The 20,849-nt window shown below is 38.9% G+C and overlaps 1 protein-coding gene across 20 annotated transcripts in view; it reads right to left on the bottom strand.

Moving 5' to 3' along the window:
* The window catches only part of Phf21a (PHD finger protein 21A), a 165,772-nt gene that overhangs the window by 129,244 nt on the left and 15,679 nt on the right, over window positions 1-20,849 (bottom strand). For 11 of the 20 annotated variants that reach the window (XM_085696618.2, XM_085696613.2, XM_085696611.2 and 8 more), the window contains 3 exons: window positions 7,942-7,982; window positions 6,244-6,355; window positions 413-556 (listed from right to left, as the gene is read on the bottom strand). In XM_085696618.2, coding sequence (XP_085552744.1) covers window positions 413-466 — 54 coding nt within the window. In that variant the 5' untranslated portion in view covers window positions 467-556; window positions 6,244-6,355; window positions 7,942-7,982. Of the gene's footprint in view, window positions 1-412; window positions 557-6,243; window positions 6,371-7,941; window positions 7,983-20,849 lie in introns of all 20 variants that reach the window. The other 9 variants (XM_087911380.1, XM_087911382.1, XM_087911381.1 and 6 more) reach the window with 2 other exon arrangements.

Consider the following 20,849-nt stretch of genomic DNA (forward strand, 5'->3'; position numbering starts at 1 on the left):
GGGGAACCACACAAGTTCAAGGTCAGTGTAGTTCACATGGGGAGTGCCAGGCCAACCAATTCAACCTAGTGAGGCCCTGTCTCAAAAGATCAAAAATAAAATAATAATAATAATAATAAAGACAAGGAAGATATCACGTGTACAAAGGCCTTCAAATAGGTCAGAAAACTGCACAAGGAGTTGTTTTTTCTAAATGCCATGAGGAAATAAAAAAAATATATTTCCAGTTCTTTTTTTCTGGAAAAGATGTCAGGAATATCTTCTAAAAGTTTGTAAAAGCAGTGGGAGTGTATTTGTAGAGCATTGTGGTCATTGGGTAAGTCTTAGAATGACTGTATACCTTGACCAAAACACAGAGCTGGGCCTGTCTCCTTAGCAACACAGTATGGATGGGCAGCCAATCACAACATACCTGGTGAACCTGAATTTCCACTTTAAGAGCCTCCTGTAGAGTCTGCAACTCCATCCTCTACCTTCTCCACTTTCTCTTATGTCTGCTAATTCTACAGTGTCTTCAGCCTCCGTTTAAAATAACAAGCTCCTCTTGTTGCTGCAGCTGTGGAAATCATAAAATGTTTGGGATCATTGTATTGGGAATAAAGAAAATTTCTGTCAAAATAATTAAATTAAAAATATTATATTTTGTAACACAAGAAGAAAGTGTCCCCAAAGGACTGTTTAAAGCAATTCAGTGCCAAATTGTTCTGAGTTTTCTTCTTTTGAGCATTCCTCCATAGAACACTTCAAATAACTAAGAAAAGAAATACAACAGCAAAAGTGATGGTCAAGGAAACACAGAAATCCCCACTGTGTGCTCAGCACTGAGGACAGGGGCTGAGAAAACACTTCCACCTAGTGGATAACTGGCAGGGAAGACAGCCATCATCCACGATACTCAGACACAAAACATGGTTAAGCATTTCAAAATCAGAGTAGACTGGAGAGTTCCCAGTTTCCCAAGGGTTAAGTTGAAGCACTGCGGGAAGGTATTTTAATTTGATTGCAGTCTTACACTACACTAAAAACAAGTCCTAAAACAAAGGGAAAGTCTTGAGTGTCTTAAATGTTTTAGTAACAACTTAGTATTTAAGACAAATACAATGCCCTGAAATACTGCAGTTACGACAGGGGCTGGAGCGATAAATCTTCATGAGTAGAACTTGAGATGGCCTAACACTGCCACATGTTTCTGGCATGTAGGGACAGCTGTCTCCTTTTCAAACCTGCCAGCGCATCTCTCTGACCACATGTATGACTGTACGGGGATGTTGTCTGGGTTTATGACTGTAAATGGGACGCCTCACCTTCCTATCCTATACCATCACTACTGCAGCTTAATCAAGTAGCTAATTTTTTTAACTTTTTTTTTCTTTCCTTTTCTTAAAAATAGCCATGACTTGAGATATTCAATCAAAGTTAAGGTATTTTTTTGTCTGAATAAATTTAAACTTTATTAAAAATCTCTTTTCTTCCTTATACCTGTAAAAGCTGCAGCTGGTACTGCTTTCTAGCACTGAGGACAAGATGATGAGACTCAGGACCGCTAGGCTCGCTAGCACCCCTGACCCACCGAAGTCCTCACCAGCCTGAGCTGCTTTTCAGTCTTTGGTAAGACTGCATTCACAAAGCTACAATGAAATTATTAACTATAAAATACATGCTGGGGTTTCTAGTTTCCATTATATTTACTTAATCTCTCTGGGCTTAAAAACATCAATGACAAGCTCTCCTCTAGGGTTTATATGTTATGTAAAATCAGCATATTCTACCCTAAAAATATTAAATTCTCAAAGCACAAAATTCTTTCAAAGTTACATCTCTAGAAGTTAGCAAAGATTTACTGTTAGTCCCCCCGCAAAAAAAAAAAAAAAAAATCATGCAGGCAGGATATTTAGGGGAAATATTTTTTAAAGGAGAAATACCATGAATTTTAGTTACTTACTATCCTAAACACTGTTGGGAATTATAATAAATACTACAATCACTAGTAACTCACATAGAGCAAGACTTCTGTGGTCATTTATACTTTCTTGATTTGCAACGGCTAATTTTGAAAACTATACCAGTGACTTCAATTTTAAGTGCTAAAATAATCTTCCTTCTCAAATTCTTAATTTATACACGGCAGTTCTGTTTTACAGGGTCTCACTGTGCAGCCCAGTCTTGTCTTGAACTCACAATCCTCCTACCTTGGCTTCCTGAGTGCAGGAATCATCCACGTAACTCACCACACCCAGTTATATTACAGTTCTTTAAAAACACCTGGTCTTAATTTTTACAAAGTTCTATCAGAACTTGTGTACAAAAAGATTCCCTAAAATTCTTTTCACATTAAGAATAACCGTACCACAAGAGCAAGTTCAAAATCAGAAAGGCCAATTTTATTCCACTGTTGGTAACACACCACAGCTCAGCTGAACTCAAACTCGGGAAACAAGCATATCACAGACAACGAGAACTTACAATACCCACCACAAAAGGTTAACACTGTTTATAGTTAGGGCTTTCTCACATTAACTAACAAAAATGTACAGAAAAGCAATTCTCAAAAGAAATAAGACCAATAAAAAGTGTGAATTCAGTCAAAGTATGTGACACATGTGCGGACAATTACACCTTTATGGCACCCGTCCTAGCGTGAACATACGCGCAAAAGAATTTGCTGACTGACCAATGACTATGACTAGGGCGGGTCTCATGGCGCTTCACAGTCTGCTGCAAGCCGTCTCAGGGTGAAAGTACTAAGGACTGCTTAGCTTTCTTTGGGGGACTAGCAATAGTCTCAAACTTTCCCACAGACTGTGCATAACTCCTTTCAACTAAGAAAAAAAATAATGAAAATAAAGCGCCAGAAACATATATAACATGCAAGAAAAGAAAGAAAGGAAGGAAGGAAGGAAGGAAGGAAGGAAGGAAGGAAGGAAGGAAGGAAGGAAGAAAGAAAGAAAGAAAGAAAGAAAGAAAGAAAGAAAGAAAGAAAGAAAGACAACACAACAAAACAAAGACCTCAAAACGGAAAAAAGTAGCTGGGTATGATGGCCTACTTCTGGGATCCTAGCATTCAAGTGAATACAAGAGGTCAAGGTCAACCTCTGCGCTGTACCAACCTAGGCTACATGATACTCTGTCTCAGAGAAATGAAAATGAGGGTGAAGGGAAGGAGGGAGAGGAAGAAGGAACGAGTGAAAACAAGGTTGTAACCTGGAGACTCTAAATGTCAAAGCTTGCCGTGTAAAACAAGCCTGCCAGTCAAGCTAATGAGATGCTGACAACTTTTACTTCCTCCATCAGGCTGTTATCTGCTTACTAGAGATATACAGAGACATTTAAATGCCAATTGCCCATTTTGTTTTAGAATAAGACTGAAGGGTTAAAAAAGATCGTGACTGTTCACAGAGAAACTTATGAAAGACTAGAAGACGACTTTGAAATCTTTCATCAGAAAGGTTTCTTTCTGAACAGTTGTTTTAAGAGACTGATTGATCTACACAATTAAAATACATAAAGTTATAATTTACAAATTCAAGTCAAACATGTTGCAGCCTTTTAAAAAACACTGGAAACTTAGTGCATGCAGCATCATGTGAACAATATTTAGAGGCAGTCTTCAGCTTCACAAAAACCTATTACTTTTTTAGAAATTGTAAAATTTGCCGGGTGGTGGCGGCGCATGCCTTTAATCCCAGCACTCAGGAGGTAGAGGCAGGCAGATCTCTGAGGATTCGAGGCCAGCCTGGTCTACAAAGCTAGTCCCCAAGACAGGCTCCAAAGCAGCCACAGAGAAACCCTGTCTCAAAAAACCAAGGGAAAAAAAAAAAAGAAAAAGAAAAAAATAAATTGTAAAATTCGTTTACTGGTTGGGGACACACATGCAGTATGTGCGGAGGTCAGAGGACAACTTGACGGAGCCGGTTCTTTCCTTCCACTTTTGTGGGTTCTGGGGATCAAACAGGTTCTTGGGCTTGATGTCAAGTGCCTTTACCTGCTGAGAACCCAAAAGCTGTTACTTCTAAGTACATAACAGATAGCTTATTGTATTTGCCCAATTCTAAAAAGGTGCAAGCACGAGAGAGAGAGAGAGAGAGAGAGAGAGAGAGAGAGAGAGAGAGAGAGAGAGATTGAGATCAGTTACTGAAAGGTGATTATAAACAGACTCTCAAGACAGTAACAGACACTTTCCACCCAACATCTCCGCACACCTCCATCTCCATCACTGCGGGCACCCACCTAGTGCATCATGACAACTTTCTGCCTTTGACATTGCACACATTAAACCATCAGGTAACCTAATAGTCTCTCTCTCAAGTAACAAACAAAACAAAGCAGAAACAGCCAGATACCAAGGTACATATCAGTAATCACAACGTTTGAGAGGTAGAGGCAGAAGGACCAGGAGTTCAGTCATCCTTAGCTACAAAGTGAGTTCAAGGCCAGCCTGGGTTATAAGAGGCAATGTCATTGTCTATCAGTCTGTCTGTCTGTCTGTCTCTCTCTCTCTCTCTCTCTCTCACACACACACACGCATACACACACACCAAATATCATAACAAACTAAACAAACAATAATCAGATTGCACCCCCCTCAAAAAAAAAAGGTAGCTGGATACTGAAGAAAGAACATTTATTGCCTTTCACAAAGCAAAACAAAACCATTCATTATATAGGCAATTTTATCCACTGAGAAAACGGGGCTCATGGCACCTATGTCAGGACTTTCATAAAATTTAAATCAACTGAAAGTTTCAGAAAAGCCTTTTGTACACCATTAAGTTTTTGAGCTATTGACATACATCTTCATGCTTGAACTTTGAATAAAACTTCTCAAATTCTCAAGCTGGAGAGTTAGTTCAGTGGCAGATATCACTTGTTCTTGTAAAAGACCCAGGTCGGATTCCCAGCGTCCACATGGAGGCTCACTACCTCCTCAGGCACCGGGGCACTTGTACACCCAAGATAATAAAAATGAATCTGAAATAAAATTTTATTAATCTGAAAATAAAAAATTAAATTTAAAAAGCCCAAATTGTCTACAAATGAGGTTGCTATTGCTCTGAGCAGTTTCTGTGAAGGTGCTCAGCCTCTGGGTCTTCTGCCGCGACTCTTACGACTTGTAAAAAGCTTTAGCCTGTTTTATTGCTAAGAAATACTGCACTGCAAAATTGACAAAAAAATCTTTTCTTATCCAAATCTGTCAGGTCAGCCAAGAGTTAGTTTAACAAGTTCATGAAAAGTGTGCTCCAAAACTGTCCCTAAAAAGAGCTCTGAGCTCTCTATACCGTCCATTTCTTATGCATACAGCGTCTGCTTCTGATCTACATTCACGGGTGTTTTTGAGAGGGTGACTATTTCAAATAGAAAAACCTAATTTTTCCTTATTACTCTGAAAATTATCATTACATCCTGACTTATTTTCAGAGCTATATTTCTTTGGTGACACTTCACAAATCAACAGAAAATGTCCTTCATAAAACTTGACAACCCTGACTTTAGAAGAGGCTGCCTACTCTTGGACTCTGACCAGGCTGTGCGCTCAAGTCTTGGTATGACAGTTATTAACAAAACCACCATAGCTAGCTGGGTGTTTCCAAACTATTAAACTGAGTAGTTACTGATGTTTACTGATTAATTAATGCTTGTTATCTATTAAGTTATCTGTCTGGGTTTACAGGGAAGAGAACAGGCTATTTCTTTTACTGAAGACTCTGTATAGAGTTCATAGCACTGCAGTCCAAGGGCTCTGGTGGACTCTGGGTCAGGCTAGGAATTCCCACAACATTCTCCTCAGAGGCGGTACCTCTTCCCCATCATCAGACTCATCCAGTGTACATGTCAAACTCAGCTTCTGGGGCACAGTCTGCCTGCACACTCATCTATCTCCTATCTTTCTGTAAGGAAAGGAAGAATGCTTATTAAAATCCCAACCACACCCAACAAGTGGAACACTGAAGTCAAATTTAGAGTCTATAGAAACTCAAGACGAAGGTTGGAGAGTAGTACACAAAAGCATAGTGATGAAGTATCTAGATTTCACAACACATTTACTGAGGAGTCACTGAATGATTGGGGGTGGGAGGCTGTCCAGAAGCTTATAAATATATACCACAAAAACGGTCACACAGGAAGGTGTGCTGGTCCCAGCATAAACAATCAGTATCATGCTTAGTATAAGCAAAGGCATGGAACATAGATTTCAGACCAACACAAAGAACCAAGGGTAGAGCTGTGAGAAAAAGGAGTGGTTACCTTATGAGGTAGTGGGCTCCCTGTCATTAGAAGGATTCAAGAATGCTGCATATCATATCCCCATCTTGGAGATTCACAATGCACATTAGCATATTAAAGGTTCTGAGAAGTCCTGCAGTAAAGAAACCTGTTTAACTTAGTTAAATGCAGCATTTCCCAAATTACTTGACCACAGAACCCTTTTCCCACCCCAGCCCCAACCTTAGAAATATTTCTTCAGTTCCTGTGGAACCAGGGTTTCTCAAAACACAATCATTACAGAAAACAAAGGCCTGCATTTTTAAAATATAGTGTTCAGTGTGGGCCTGATAAGTAACAACCTGTCAGAGATGTAAGCAAAGAAACTGATAGGCACACCAGGTGGTGGTGATGGTGCCTGCAGGCCTTTAATCTCTGCGCTCAGGGGCAGAAGCAGGCAGATCTCTGCGAGTTCAAGGCCAGCCGGGTCTGCAAGAGCTAGTTCCAGGACAGGCTCCAAAGCTACAGAGAAATCCTGGCTCGAAAAAACAAAATAAATAAATAAATAAATAAATAAATAAATAAATAAATAAATAGCTATGCAGGGCAGAGGCTATGATTCTGTAGCACCACAAGGTAAAGGGTCTTGATTATTACTTTATAAGAATTCATGACGGAAAGGCAATAGAATTAAATGGTAGCAAAATCCAAGGTTCAAATCCTAGTTTCAAAATGTAGAGAGATATTAGAAGGACCACAAAACCAAAAATGTGCTGGGCGTGGTGGTGGTGCACACCTTTAATCTCAGCACCCAGCAGGCAAATCTGTATATTTGAGACCAGTCTAGTCTATATAGCCAGCTCCAGGCCAGCCAATACTACACAGAGTTAAGACCTTGTCTCAAAAAACCAAAACCAAACATCTGCTCTAACTACGTTAATTGCTATTTTAAGGTCAGGGTTTTTTTGTTTTTTGTTTTTTGTTTTTTAATGCAGTCGTACATTAGAGAATTACACAATTGTAGCTTGATTTCTTTTTTCAAAGCACATGCTCTCCAGATAAAGTTAACATCTATCAGACGCTTAATACATCAGATCACCCAGTGCAATCTAGGATCCTGAATTAAGACATCCAAAAACTGAGTATGTTCAGTTATAAGCTGTTAAAAGTCTATGAAATTAACTATCAAGAAAAACATGTTTGCCCTCTCTCTTCTTTCAAAAATTAAACGAAACAGCACAGACAAAAAACAATCTCGAACTTAAAGCCAATCTAATGTCTAGTGTAAAAATACAGACATCAAGAGGCTCCAACTTCAAGGTGAGGGCCCAATGGCTACAGTAACCTGGCCAGTCTATATATTGCGGGACCTCAAATTTAACAGCGCAGGAATACAAAATACAACTGGAATATGAAATTCTCTTTCCTGACTTCCAATTCTCAGGCCTAACTACTGCATTAAGGGCATTTTGGCAATAGGACTTTCAAGTTTTAATGAGTTATCAAATTCAGGAGCATGCAAGTCTAGTGGAGTTATCAGAAAGAAACACAAATGAATTTCAGATAGAGCTATCTGAAGCTAAAAATTCACTTTCAGTGCAAACAGCAAAACCTTGTTTCGGGGAAGAAAGATTTTTTTTTTTTTTTGGAGGGGAAAAAAATCACTTTCAATATCACTTAATATCTGAACAAGTACAGCTAGAATCAGGCACACTATGTATGCTTAGTAAAAGTACTTACCGATTTTGGGGAAACTGGCTCTCTGTCAGTTCTTTAATCCCCTGTAACAGAAGAAAAAACTGTTAAACTGCAGAGTCATGATGTCATCAAGAGCGAAAGACTCTAAGATTTCTAACTTTAAAGGAGATAAAACAAACAAAAGAACACCAATTTCTAAAATTTAAAACCCAACAGTAAACAAGAAAGAAATGAGTAGTTTTTACAGCAAAGAAGGAACTGAAGAGCAGTTAAGCCTCTGTTTTAACACAGCTTTTCAAGACCAGGAAAAATAAGTACAGATGACCCTTGAACATAAGGAAGGCATTGCTAAGGGCACAGACATCCTGAGTCAAAAATTAGAGCACAAATTTTGGTTTCTCAAAAACTTAGCTATGACCATTGAGTTGTCAACAGGAAACCTCACCAACAAAATTAAGTTATTAACTGATATTCTTTGCTTTTCAGGTAATATACAAAACACAGTGAAAAGTGAGTGATAACCACAGATGAGCCACCCACACAGAGAGCACACATTTTCCACAGAGAGTTACACACCTGAGCTCAGGACCACACGTGGAAAGCAACAAGGGGGACTGTAAGCTATTCCAAACATGCAGTGCTACCAGCCAGCTCTCCGTAGCTGTGATCAGGCTGGAAATGCATGTGCACTGATGTCTGTATTTTGTAGGCTGATGAAAGACCTAGCCATATGTATTTTATTTATTCAAATGGCTCCACTGCACTCTCTTTACAATAAAACATAAAGAATACTTTAAGTCCTTAGTTTGGTCCACTTAAAAAGTCTTTTTGTAATAAATCTTAAAATGGATTTGCTTCATGCGAACCTTTAAATTCACAATACAATGTACAATAAGGATAAAATAGTAAGTATATAGTAAAGTATAAATAAATAATATAATCAGAATTTTAATTAAAATTTCATCCACATTATTAATAATTATTGATATAATTAACATATAATATTATTAATTATTAATGATTATTAACATAATTATTGATATATTATATATAAGTAATTATTTATATCACAGCTTGGGACTGTAAGTCACAAACAGGCAATGGTTCTTCTCTGCCACATTCATAACCAGTGATAAAGCCAAAAAGAAAAATCTAAGTTTGGGGATCCTGACCTAGTATCTGGGAACTAAGATTCAATTGGAGCCCTTAGCATTTTGAGCACTAAACTATGGAAACTCCACGACATGCTGTGTTTCTGTTACGCCTAAACATGCTTGCTGATCTATGTTACTCCAAGAGTATTTCAAAGATCCTGTCTCTCAGATGAAACATTTTTGTTAACCATGTTAACAAAAATAGTTTTAAAAATATACAGTAAAGTTATTTAAAAGGCCCCTGACTCAGTCTCTAGTTACTTCCAAAAGAAGCTGACCTGGCTATTCTTTACTTCTTCTTTTCTGGTTGTTATTGTTTTGTTTTTCTTTGAGACAAGGCCTCTCTTCATATCCCTGACTGTCCGAAAACTCACTGTGCAGATCAGGCCAATCTCAAACCCTCAGAGATCCACCTGCCTCTGACTCCTGAGTATTGAGATTAAAAGCATGCAGCAACGCACCCAGCTCCTCCTTTTTCTCTGACTACAGTTCTTTTCAAAGTTCCCAGGAGTACCTCTAAATAGCTTTTGTTGTTGTTGTTATTATTGTTTGTTTTTCAAAACAGGGTTTCTCTGTGGCTTTGGAGCCTGTCCTGGAACTAGTTATTGTAGATCAGGCTGGCCTCGAACTCACAGAGATCTGCCTGCCTCTGCCTCCCAAGTGCTGGGAGGTTACACAGAGAACCTGTATTGAAAAACAAAACAAAAACAGAACAAAAAAAGTAGGAAAGAAAACAGAAATTATACTCATTTAGGACAGGATTTAAAATCTAAGACACATTTTTTTCCCCATTCTTTTTTGTTTGTTGTGTTCTTTAACAAGTTTTAAATACCTTTATCCTCTAAATCCTACATTGTCTTTGCTGTCTTAAGCAACTAAAAAAGCTATCTTGGTAACCACTTTTTTCTTTTTTAAATAAAATTTCTTCAACTTTGTGACTTAATGATAGTTTTTGTGATTATTGCCTCTCGACTTCTAAAATCCTTTCAAATAATATACAACTGGACCTGCCAAAAAAGTAGAGTCTCATTATTTCAGTCACTATAGTATAGCGTCCATAGTGTCGCTCAGAAGATGCCCAGTGCAGTGGCAGGCTTACAGTGAGCACTCAAGTCCACGGATTGGTTGACTAGAAACAGACTGCTGCAGGCTCATCCTCCCAGTTCCCCAACTTTCTTGGTAGATAACTCCTTATACATCAGTCTCCCACTGTATTAGCTAGTTAGATGGATAAGTTTCTAAAACTGCTTTTATCTACACCATTCATCAAGAAGAAAGATAATACTATTTTAAAATATAATGAAAAGAGAAAGACTGAACAATTGGACTAAACTAAAATTAAAAATTTGTGTTCATTTGAAACACAAAATGAAACAGCATGTAATGAATGCACGAGGACCAACAAGGTAGTTCAGTTGGTCAAAGTGCTTAGAGCTAACACTGATAACTGAGTTTGATCCCCAGGACTTACACTGTAAAAGTCACATTGTGGATGATTCCTGCGAATCTCCCTTTGGCACTCATGTCCACACACATAAATGAATAAATGTAATAAATGTTTAAAAGAATGACTGAAAAGGTAAGCTGAAGAACTAAGAGATAATTATTATTATTTATATATATACATATATATATAATTTAAAAAATACATATACCCAGGATATATAAAATCCATTGATATTCAAACATGATCAGGACAGGATGGGGTTTAACATCTATTTAATACAGCAGCAAGAAAAGTCTAATGACATAAACTCTTCTGAGAAGTCAGCAGAAAGACAGTACAATGTATGCATGTATATCTATTGCCCAGGCATTTTCTCCAAAACTCAGTGGCAGATCCAATCTTAAGTCAATAAAGCGAAAATCATGAAGTCATAAGATCATGAAACTGATTATAAACTGCTTATAAGGAATACAGAAACCACACAGAAAAGCAAAGTCTAAGAGACATTTCTCAAAAGGCACTCAGCTAGTGGGTTAAGGAGAAAAGATCTCGCAGGCCTGGGGTCCCAGTGACTGAGTAGACTCCTCCACCAGATGTCACTTTTACTGAAGCAGCAAGAACTCCATTGCTCCTCTAAAAAATGAGCAAAAATAAACATGGAGAGATCATTTCAGCAAAGTTTTGAAGAGAAAAAAATCACATGTACGCTACTTAGGGCAAGTTTTAGAATTCAGTATCCTTCATGCTTGAGGATACCCACAAGTGGGTTTCAGAAGGCTATCGTCTGTAACAGATTCTGTGTGCATGAGCAGAGGTGTGGCTTCAGGGAAGAGGGTCCACAGCATCAACCAGACCCTCAAGGAGACTCAGACAAACATCTTAAACATCAACACTTCACTTCAAGGGTTTCTTCTGAAGACTGATTGTTAAACTGACTACCAAATGGGAAGTAGCCAAAAAAGCAAAGAAAAGATTTCTTTTCTATAATTTAGTGAGCAGAACGGAAGAGTGGCGTGTAAGTCTGCACTTTTTACACTATCCATGTGTAGAATGTACTCATGTCTGAAGTCTCATTTCCTCACCTCAAGCTGATAGGGTCTGTCCATCTCTCACCACATTCCACACTTATAACTGACGTCTTTCAAAACCTTAATTAAATTTGCTTAAATATTTTAAATATGGATTTCTTCTTGAAAAATGCACTCAAGAGCTGGACATGGAGACTATCCGTGTGCCTGCAATCTTAGCAACTAGTAGGCAGCTAAGACAGGTGAATTCAGAGTTCAAGAATAGACTGGGTGAACATAGCAAATTCCAGGCTAGTCTGAGCCACACAGTGAAACATGGACTACACAATGCTTCAACTAAGTGAACAAAATGGCATTCAAAATACTTGTTAGAGTAAATACATTATTTTTTGCTTTTAGAGATGAATATTATTTTGCTAACATAAATTCACACAATTTATATATATATATATATATATAAACTTGCCCTCTACAGAACTTCACAGGTCAAGTCATTCAGATTTCCGGTATGGTTGTAAAATTTAAAACATTATCAATATTAATATTATCAATATTATCAAATTAAAACATTATCAATAATTCAAAGATGATTAATAGCCACTTCTTAAGTACCTTTTACAAAGCATCTTAAGAGCTTTGCACCTAATCTACATTAAATAAATAAATTTGCAGAGAAAATTTTAACACTAGATCATGTTTTAAATTAGGCTAAAATTTACTATGTCCTCAACAAATTTCCAACAATTAACTTTATACTCTGTGCTCAATCATAAATTTTGATCAGGGACTAGAATAGCAGAGGTAATTGTTATTCAAAAATACTTTGAAATGTCACCTCACTAGGAGATTTCGTCTCTCTTCTTCTCTCATGATACCTGACAGTCTTCCAATAACTAAGTCATATATACAAGTTTTACAGCTGTCTGCCCTTCCTAACTCCTAACAGAAAGTACATTAAGTTTTAAATAGCCAGGCAGTGGTGGCACACCCCTTTAATTCCAGCACTTGGGAGACAGAGGCAAGAGCATCTCTGTGAATTTGAAGCCAGCCTGGTCTACAAAGTGAGTTCCAGGACAGCCAGGACTATTTCACAGAGGAAAAAAAAAAAAAGAAAAGGAAAGGAAGAACATTAAGTTTGTAATAAATGTAAACACACATAAATGATTGGAAGAAAAAGCAGAATTCCACTTGATGGCAAGTCCTTTAGGCCTCCTAGCTCCCCATGCCCACCCCTCAACACTTGATACAGAGGTATCTTAAGCTCTATAGACACAAAATTAAACTCCTGACCCTCTTACCTCCAGCCTCCTCCTCAGTCATTGGCATCTCCATAATGGAAACCCCAGTGTCTCAGCAGAAGCACTTGAAAGTTATTCAGAATCCTGTCATAGCCCACATCCAATACAAGAGCTAGCCATGCTGCCTCTACCTTCAGAACATCTGTCTCGGCTCCACTACCACTTCCTTGGTCCAACTCACCAGTGTCATTTGACCTCGATTACTGTCACAGCCTCCTCACCGGTCTCCCCATTTCTACCCTAGCACTACTACAGGTTATTCTCTCAACAACTTTTCAAAATCCAAGACAGATTGTTGCCCTTCAACTTAAAATCCTTCAGCGGCTCGGCATCAAACTAGGAGAGAAAGCTAACGTCCTCTGACAGTAGCTCACAAGCTACCTCCGCCACCTGTCTCCACAAGCTCAGCCCGCCCCTACAACACTGGCTTCTTGTTTTGACTCCAGGTTTTCAAACTGCGCTCCCTGTTCAGGGCTCTCCTATCTCTTTTTCCTATAGTCAGCACTTTCCTCCTGACTCCAAGTTTATCATAGCTCACTCCTCAAATCTACCAAAGTTCCAGAGGGCACTAACATAAAGACTAAAACTGTCATCATAACTGCCCCTCCCCCCATCCTCATGGTCTTTCTTATACCAAGCATATCCTTTTACCGTCTAACTATGCAAATCTCATTCAGAAACCAGAGTCCAGATAAAGACTCACAGGTTGACAGAGACCTTCCCTTTCATCCTTACTTCTAGTCACTCTTTCTTTAAACTCCCACAATACTTATCACCTTTCTCCATTGTTTTTCTTTCTTTTATGGCGCTGGAAAGAGAATATAGGACCTTGCACTTCCTAGGTAAGTGCTGTACCTTTGAGTTCCATCTCTAGGCCCTGCCATTTTAAAATTTAACCACACACTACCTATGTTATAATCTATATGACTTTATGTCCCTTACATAAATGCAAACACATACACACACAGACACACAGACGTATGTATGTAGGCATGTGAACATACACACACACACACACACAGATGTATATCCAAACACAGATGCATGCACACACACACAGGTGAACACACACGTGTAGAAATGATACCTTGTACATTACTTCTCAATCCTAAATTACAAGCACAAGAGGAGCTGAAGAGATGGCTCAGCAGTTAAGAGCACTGGCTGCTCTTCCAGAGGTCCTGAGTTCAATTCCCAGCAACTACATGGTGGCTCACAAACATCCGTAATGAGATCTGGCCCTTTTCTGGCATAAAGGCATACATGCAGATAGAGTACTCATATACATAAAGTAAATAAATAAATCTTAAAAAAATTAAAGCACAAATAAACTAATACACACAGATTTACTGACCTTACCCTTAAAGCTTCTGAATTCAGAATATATAATTTAAAGCCCAGACACTTTGGCTTTTTTTCCTAGTTCTCCCAGAAGATCCTGTTGGGCAGCCAAGTCAGAAAGCACTGCCTACCTTACAATACTCCCCTGCCTTTTGTGCCTTCAAAGCCTGAACTAAAAAGGACACTTCTGAGAGTCAATGCAACACTTTCATTTCATAGCACAGAGGCTATCTAAAAATCCACAAAGATAGTGGGCAACAAAGTACAGCCTAAACTCCAGACTCACTGCTTTCAATCTAAGAAATAAATCTCTTAAATTAAATATACATAACGAATGTCCCAAGAACCCCTAGTTCACAGAACAGTGTAGTGACCAGTGGTCAGCCCTGACCAGCGGCTGCACTGTCTAAGCTCTACAGTGGTGCACAGCAACTTCAGTACGCTTGCAGCGTGACCCACGCTGGCCGACTAAAGACTCGGAGCCCGGAGGGTGAGTGTGGAAATGCTTCTAAGTGACATACTAGTGATGATGATGATGACTTTTACCAAGTTCTCTTCAATAGTCACAAAACTGCTATAATCATTTATTTGGGATTGAAGAAGTAGAAAGAATAAACAGAAAAGTCTTGTTTCATCACAGTACAAAAATCATTAAAAGTTTCTACAGCTCACAAGCTATAAATGTTTTGAGTCTAATCACAATGAAAACTTCTAATTACAGACCAGACTTAGTAATTCATTCCATATCCCAAGATAACGCAAACTCAGTCTTAATAGTCAGTTAACCTCAAGATCAAAACTCTTGCCACCATCAACAAAAACAAGCAAGGTATCTACACAAGGCATTATAAAGGAGCCTGGGCTTATCTTGGTATACAGGGACTTAGGCAAGTGCCTCCTATTAACACTAATGGGAGTTTGGAGCACAGACCATAAGCACCAAGGAGGACGAATGCCCAGCTCTCCACCACAGAGGCCCTGCTAACACGCTAACTGTAACTCCTGGGAGTTCTTCTCTCAGAAATGGGGCAAGAGACCCAAATTTCTGTCCCTAAAGCACAATGACAATTCAAATAAAAGCCACTAAGGAAGGTCACTGGTAAACACCAGATTTTAAAAAAAGGGGGGGGGGGGCTACATTTAAAGGAAAAAAGGCACTAAGGGAAAGTTATCAAATAATATGGATATGTGCAGAAGGACTGTGACTTTCTAGATATGAAACGTGTGACATGAAAATAAAATGAACAGGGTTAAGCAACCAAAGGTTTTGTTTTTTGATTAAGGCACAGTAATTTCAAACACAGTGAGAAGCTTAGCCAAAGAAACATGCACACCACAAAAAACAAGAACTCCTCCCTGGAGGAGCCCCAGGTACCTTAGAGCACTGTTTGTAAACATGGAAGAAACCCTGCAGTCCTGAGAGTCAAAAAAAATCAGAGCCTCCTAGACAAATGGATAATGATCACAAGCTGCCAAGGACAGCCAAAGCAAACTAAATAAAAACACTAGCACCTTAACCTTATTGAGTACCACCTGCCTTCCTCTCAGTGCAGTACTGCTGAACTCACCAGGCTGGAAAATGAGCAGGTACCTTTCAGGCTATGGAAAAATTAGTCTCTGTCTCTCCCTCTCCTGTTCTCTCTCATCTCCCCTCTCCCCCCCATCTGCAGACACAAACACAAAGGGACTGGTATGCTCTCAGTTGAAGGGCTTTAGAGGGGCAAGACTTTGGGTTGGGTTAGGAAACTAAGAGCAAGCCTTACTCAAGTAGTGAGACCAAAACTGAGGCTTTTCCCAAATCCAAAGATTACAAGAAGGGACATCTATTTTAGCTCATAGGCGCTGGTAACAACCCACTTTCTAAGAAAGAGAAATTAAGATCTTTCCTGTGTCTGTCTCCAGAGAAAATCATAATCTTTTCACCTACTAAGTTGAGCAATATACACAGAGCCCTGACGTAGGCCTAAAGACTAAAGCTGGTCTCTGTGCAATTTACTTCTAAAAACCTTGTATAATCAACATATTGATTCTCTACCATCACTGTTGGACGAATGAACTTCATCATCTCTGTACTCTGAGACGTGCTGATGAGAAATTGAAACTATTACTATAGGCTAGGATTCTTAACTTTTTAAACAAAAGTACCAAGAAACAGAAGTGTGAAGCATACAGTTTCTAAGCAGTCCTAAAACTTGAAAGTGAAAGCAATACAGACCTCAAAAGAAGTTGTTTGCTTGATGGTAATGCTAGCCTTTAAAACCAAAAATATGTTCTGTTACGGAAGACTGAAATAAGGGCTTCCATTAACCTTGTTTAAAAAAAAAAATCCCATGAGCATGAATTTTTTTTCCCTAAGTCTCTTCATCAGAGCAGCATGGGGTCCCATTAGGCACCCTATTTTACTTCCACCTTATAAATAACGTTAGCTGTTCACGATTTCCATGGAAACCAAGTACAGAGAAACCCACTTAAATGAATACCGGTTAAAGGAATAAGTTTTATTTGAGAAAGGTTTTTGCTGCTCTAGATGAACTCTATTGGGGAATACTACAAAGTCTTCTTAAGTATATTTTTAAAAAATATATCTTTGGTGTAGAGGGAGCTTATTAAAGGTCCTGTTAAGTAAGTACGCTTCTTGCTCTAAACTAAATATGCCAACAACATCATAACATTAAAGATGCATTTTCTATGTACTGCACAGGGGGTTTCAATGCACAACTTGCACTGACTAGACTTCTTCATGCATTGGGGTGGAATAATTACCCCTCTGGGTCTAATTTAAACTAATAAAATGAAAGAAATTCAGGAAGGCTAGCATCACCTTTACTGACTGGTAATGAATGAGTCCCACACTGCGGGGACACATGCAACTTACTGCTCTAGAGAGGAGCAGACAGAGAACTGATAACTAAGCTCCTCACCACTGGTATCTGGTCTAAGGCCAACAGTACAAACTCCTGCCTCAGCAAACTACTCTACAAGTTATAACAGGAACGCCTCAACATATATCAGTCTGCATACAAACACAATGTTCACAGGGAAGCACATAAGACTGGGTGATGTACAAGTCTGTCATACAGTACTCTCTACATGCTAAAAATGACAATTACAGGTGTCAAATACAAAGTCGCCAATAGCCAAGAGTACATATGATGGGGAAGCTCAACATATCACATCTGGTTAGGTTGTGGCCGTCTGGAGCCCAGGTAGAAAAACTGGGGTAGGTAGGTGCGCGCTCTATCTACGCTGTGTTCACAGGACCATTTCGGATTTCAGACCTCCCAATCTGGTAGCGTCAGTTCTCCCCTTTTTCAATTATTAAAAATATAACTGTTGTTCTTGAGCTGGTCTGGTTATCGTACCAACCGAATACGTCAACATACATAAAATAAGATGCATCCTGTAAGAAGAATAAATTTAAAATTATCAGAGGTTCTAAAGGTCTGGGGATGTAGCTCAGTTGGTAACACACGACCTGGTTCATTGGCCAGCAACACATGAGTGGGCACACCTGAAATTCCAACACCCAGAATGTGGAGACAAGACAGGAAGTTTTTGTGTGCAGTGGTGCACACCTTTAATCCCAGCACTCCAGAGGCAGAAATAAGCAAGTCTCTGTGAGTTCAAGGTTATCCTACCATAGCATCCAATTTGAGGTCAGCCTAAATAAATGATATCTTTTCTCACAAAAAAAAGAAAAAAACGAAGAGTCTTGAAGAATTTCTAAAGAATGAAAAGGATAAGAAAAGTTCAAATCTTTCCCATAGGAATGGTCCTTTATTAAGCTAGTGGTAGTTTAACCAACTTTCTAAGATGAAAGGCAGCTGAAAGCCATAGAGGGTGTTGCCAACACTAGACTTAACAAGGAGAAACACCCTTCACACATTCTTCCTTGGGGAATATCAATACATGTATATGTTACATGTTTTGAAAATATTTCTTTCTTGGCACATTATTTTTTATTTGCTTTTCACATTTACATAGAGAGGGGTTGGAGATGTCCATATCACAGCAGTGTGCATGTGGAAGTTAAGAGGCCAACTTTCAGGGGTGGTTTCTAGCTATCACACACAGCAAAACACAGGTCATCAGGCTTGGTGGCAAGTACCTCACTGGCTAAGCCATCTCACTAGCCCTCTTGGTATATACACTACAAAGAGTGGCAAAATTTTGGTGACTGTTGAAGTTGGGCAACAGGTACATGGCAATTTTTTTTTTTTACATTTTCACCTTCTTTATAAGATTTTAAACTTCTATATTTTTTAATGCTGTAAAGGGGTTTTTTTCTCAAATGTTTTTATTTGTACATCATTAAGTAACAGAAGAAAAGTCTGGTGTACTTTTTATACTAATCTTAAAACTTTAAAAAAAAAGTCAGGTCACCATGCTCAGGGAATGGCTAGACCACCATGCCTATACAGGCAGCAAATGAGAGAAGGGAGTAAGGAGGACATAAAGCTAGGGAACAGGTAGCTAGAAAGTAAAGGGGTGGATCCTGGGAGAGTGGGCAGTGACTGTTAAGATAGTCTGGTGTGGTGGCTATCTTAACCCCAGCACTGGAAAGGCATGGGCTGGCAAATCTTTTATGAATTCAAGAATTCCAGTACAGTTAGGACTACACAGTGAAACCCTGTCTCAAAAAATAAATAAACAAAATACATATATGCATGTATAAAATTCTCAAAGAATAAAATAAACTACCTATTTTTTTAAAACTCTCATATAGACCTTAGAACCATGATTGTCAACCTCGTTTCTGCGACCCCCTTTGCCAAGTGAATAACCCTTTTACCCTGTTACAAGTCATAACAGTAGCAAAACTACAGTGATGAAGTAGCAACAAAAATAATTTTATGGTTGGGGTCTCTACAACATGAGAACCACTGTCTTAGAAGCTACTGAATTCATATCCAACATAATCATTAACTTAAGTAATCACAATTGATTTCCATATTTTAGGGACTAGAGAGATGGCTCCAAGGCTAAGAGCACTGGCTGCTCTTCCAGAGGACCCAGGTTCAATTCCCAAACTCACATGGTGGCTCACAATCATCTACAACTCTATTTCCAGGGGATCCAATTCCCTTTTCTGGCCTCCCTGGGCACCAGGCTCACAAATGGTATACATGAAGGCAAAACACCCATACATATAAAATAATAAAATGAAATTTTCAAATTTTACTTTTCCAGCTGAACAATACAGTTTACAATTCAGGTTGGGTGTGGTAGCGCACACTTTTAATCCCAACACTCAGAGCAGAGGCAGGCAGATCTCTGTGGGTTTGAGGCCAGCCTGGTCTACAGAGTGAGTTCCAGGATAGTTAGCGCTGTTACACACTAAAACCCTGTCTCAAAAAACAAAACAAACAAACAAACAAATTTTAAAAATTTTCAAAAAACCATTAGCTGCTATTTGGCAGCTATCAACTAATGAACCATAAGTTACCAATGCACAATAATAATAAGACAACATAAGCCTAGTTTGCATTTTGCGGACCAAAACAACTATAATTTCTATATTAGTAAGAGAAAATACTTGCAAAATCAGTAGCATTAAAAACGTCTCTTTTCTTCTCCTATTAGGTCTCTAGCACTAGAGAGCAATCTAATACATTAAAGTCTTTTTGAAGCAGCATGACTGTCCTGAACCTCACCCCCTACCAGAAATAAAGCAATCTCTGAGGTAAAAAGTTTTTTGAGATAAGTGTCTCTGTATTAGTTAGCCCTGGCTGTCCTGGAACTCACTATGTAAACTAGGATGGCCTCCAACTCACAGACACCTGCCTCTGCCTCCTGAGTGCTGAGATTAAAGGTGTGCTCTACTAGGCCCAGTTTTAAGGTCTTTTTCCGTTCTCTCCTTTTGTTCAGACTTAAAATAACTCGCCAATATTCAGTTACTTTGCAAATAATTTTGAGTTACTTATCCAAAGCCCAGTTGAGGGCTGAACTTGGGGAATGGAATTTCACAAACTACCACAGCTTTAAGGTTATGATAATGGCTTTCTACTTAAAAACTAGCAATTACAACAGTATTTTGTTTTCAGAAGAAAAAGAAATAAAAATGATGGCTTTGGAGAGGCCATGGAAGCCAACAGGAAGGAAATAGGGACGAGGGGCACAGAAACGCTATGTGAGGAGTACAGGCCTAACCAGCACCTGGACATGATCTGGTATGGTCAGAGCAGGTGCTCACTCAACACAGGTGACACCAATTTCTACAAATTAAGCAAGAGAAAAACTGTTCTGAAAGCATCAACCACAGTTACATCATATAGAGTCTATTTCTAATCTGTATATCTATTAAAATGAAATTCACTTCTAAAATGTCTAATGTCTAAAATTCTCACTCAACCACGTGAAACAACTTCCAGACACCCTGCATACGGCTCGGCTGGGCTGTGGCACAGTGCAATAGCATTAGTCAGGAAAGCAGGAGGCCTGGATATAAAAATTTTAGGACAGCAAAAGGAAACACCTGAATATGGTTCAGGGCTAAAACACTTACCTAGCAGGTCCCACGACTGGGTGCTATCCCAACCACCTGCCCCCCACCAAAACAAAACAGGGCTGGTGAGGTGGTTCAGAGGGTACCAAGCCTGCCAATCTGAGTTCAATCCCGAGAACCCTCACAGTAGAAGAAAAGAAGCACTCCCCCAACTGTCTTCTCATCAACCATGTTATG

Source organism: Myodes glareolus, chromosome 10 (genome assembly GCF_982192425.1).
Source record: "Myodes glareolus chromosome 10, mMyoGla1.1, whole genome shotgun sequence".
In the NCBI taxonomy this organism is placed as follows: Eukaryota; Metazoa; Chordata; class Mammalia; order Rodentia; family Cricetidae; genus Myodes; species Myodes glareolus.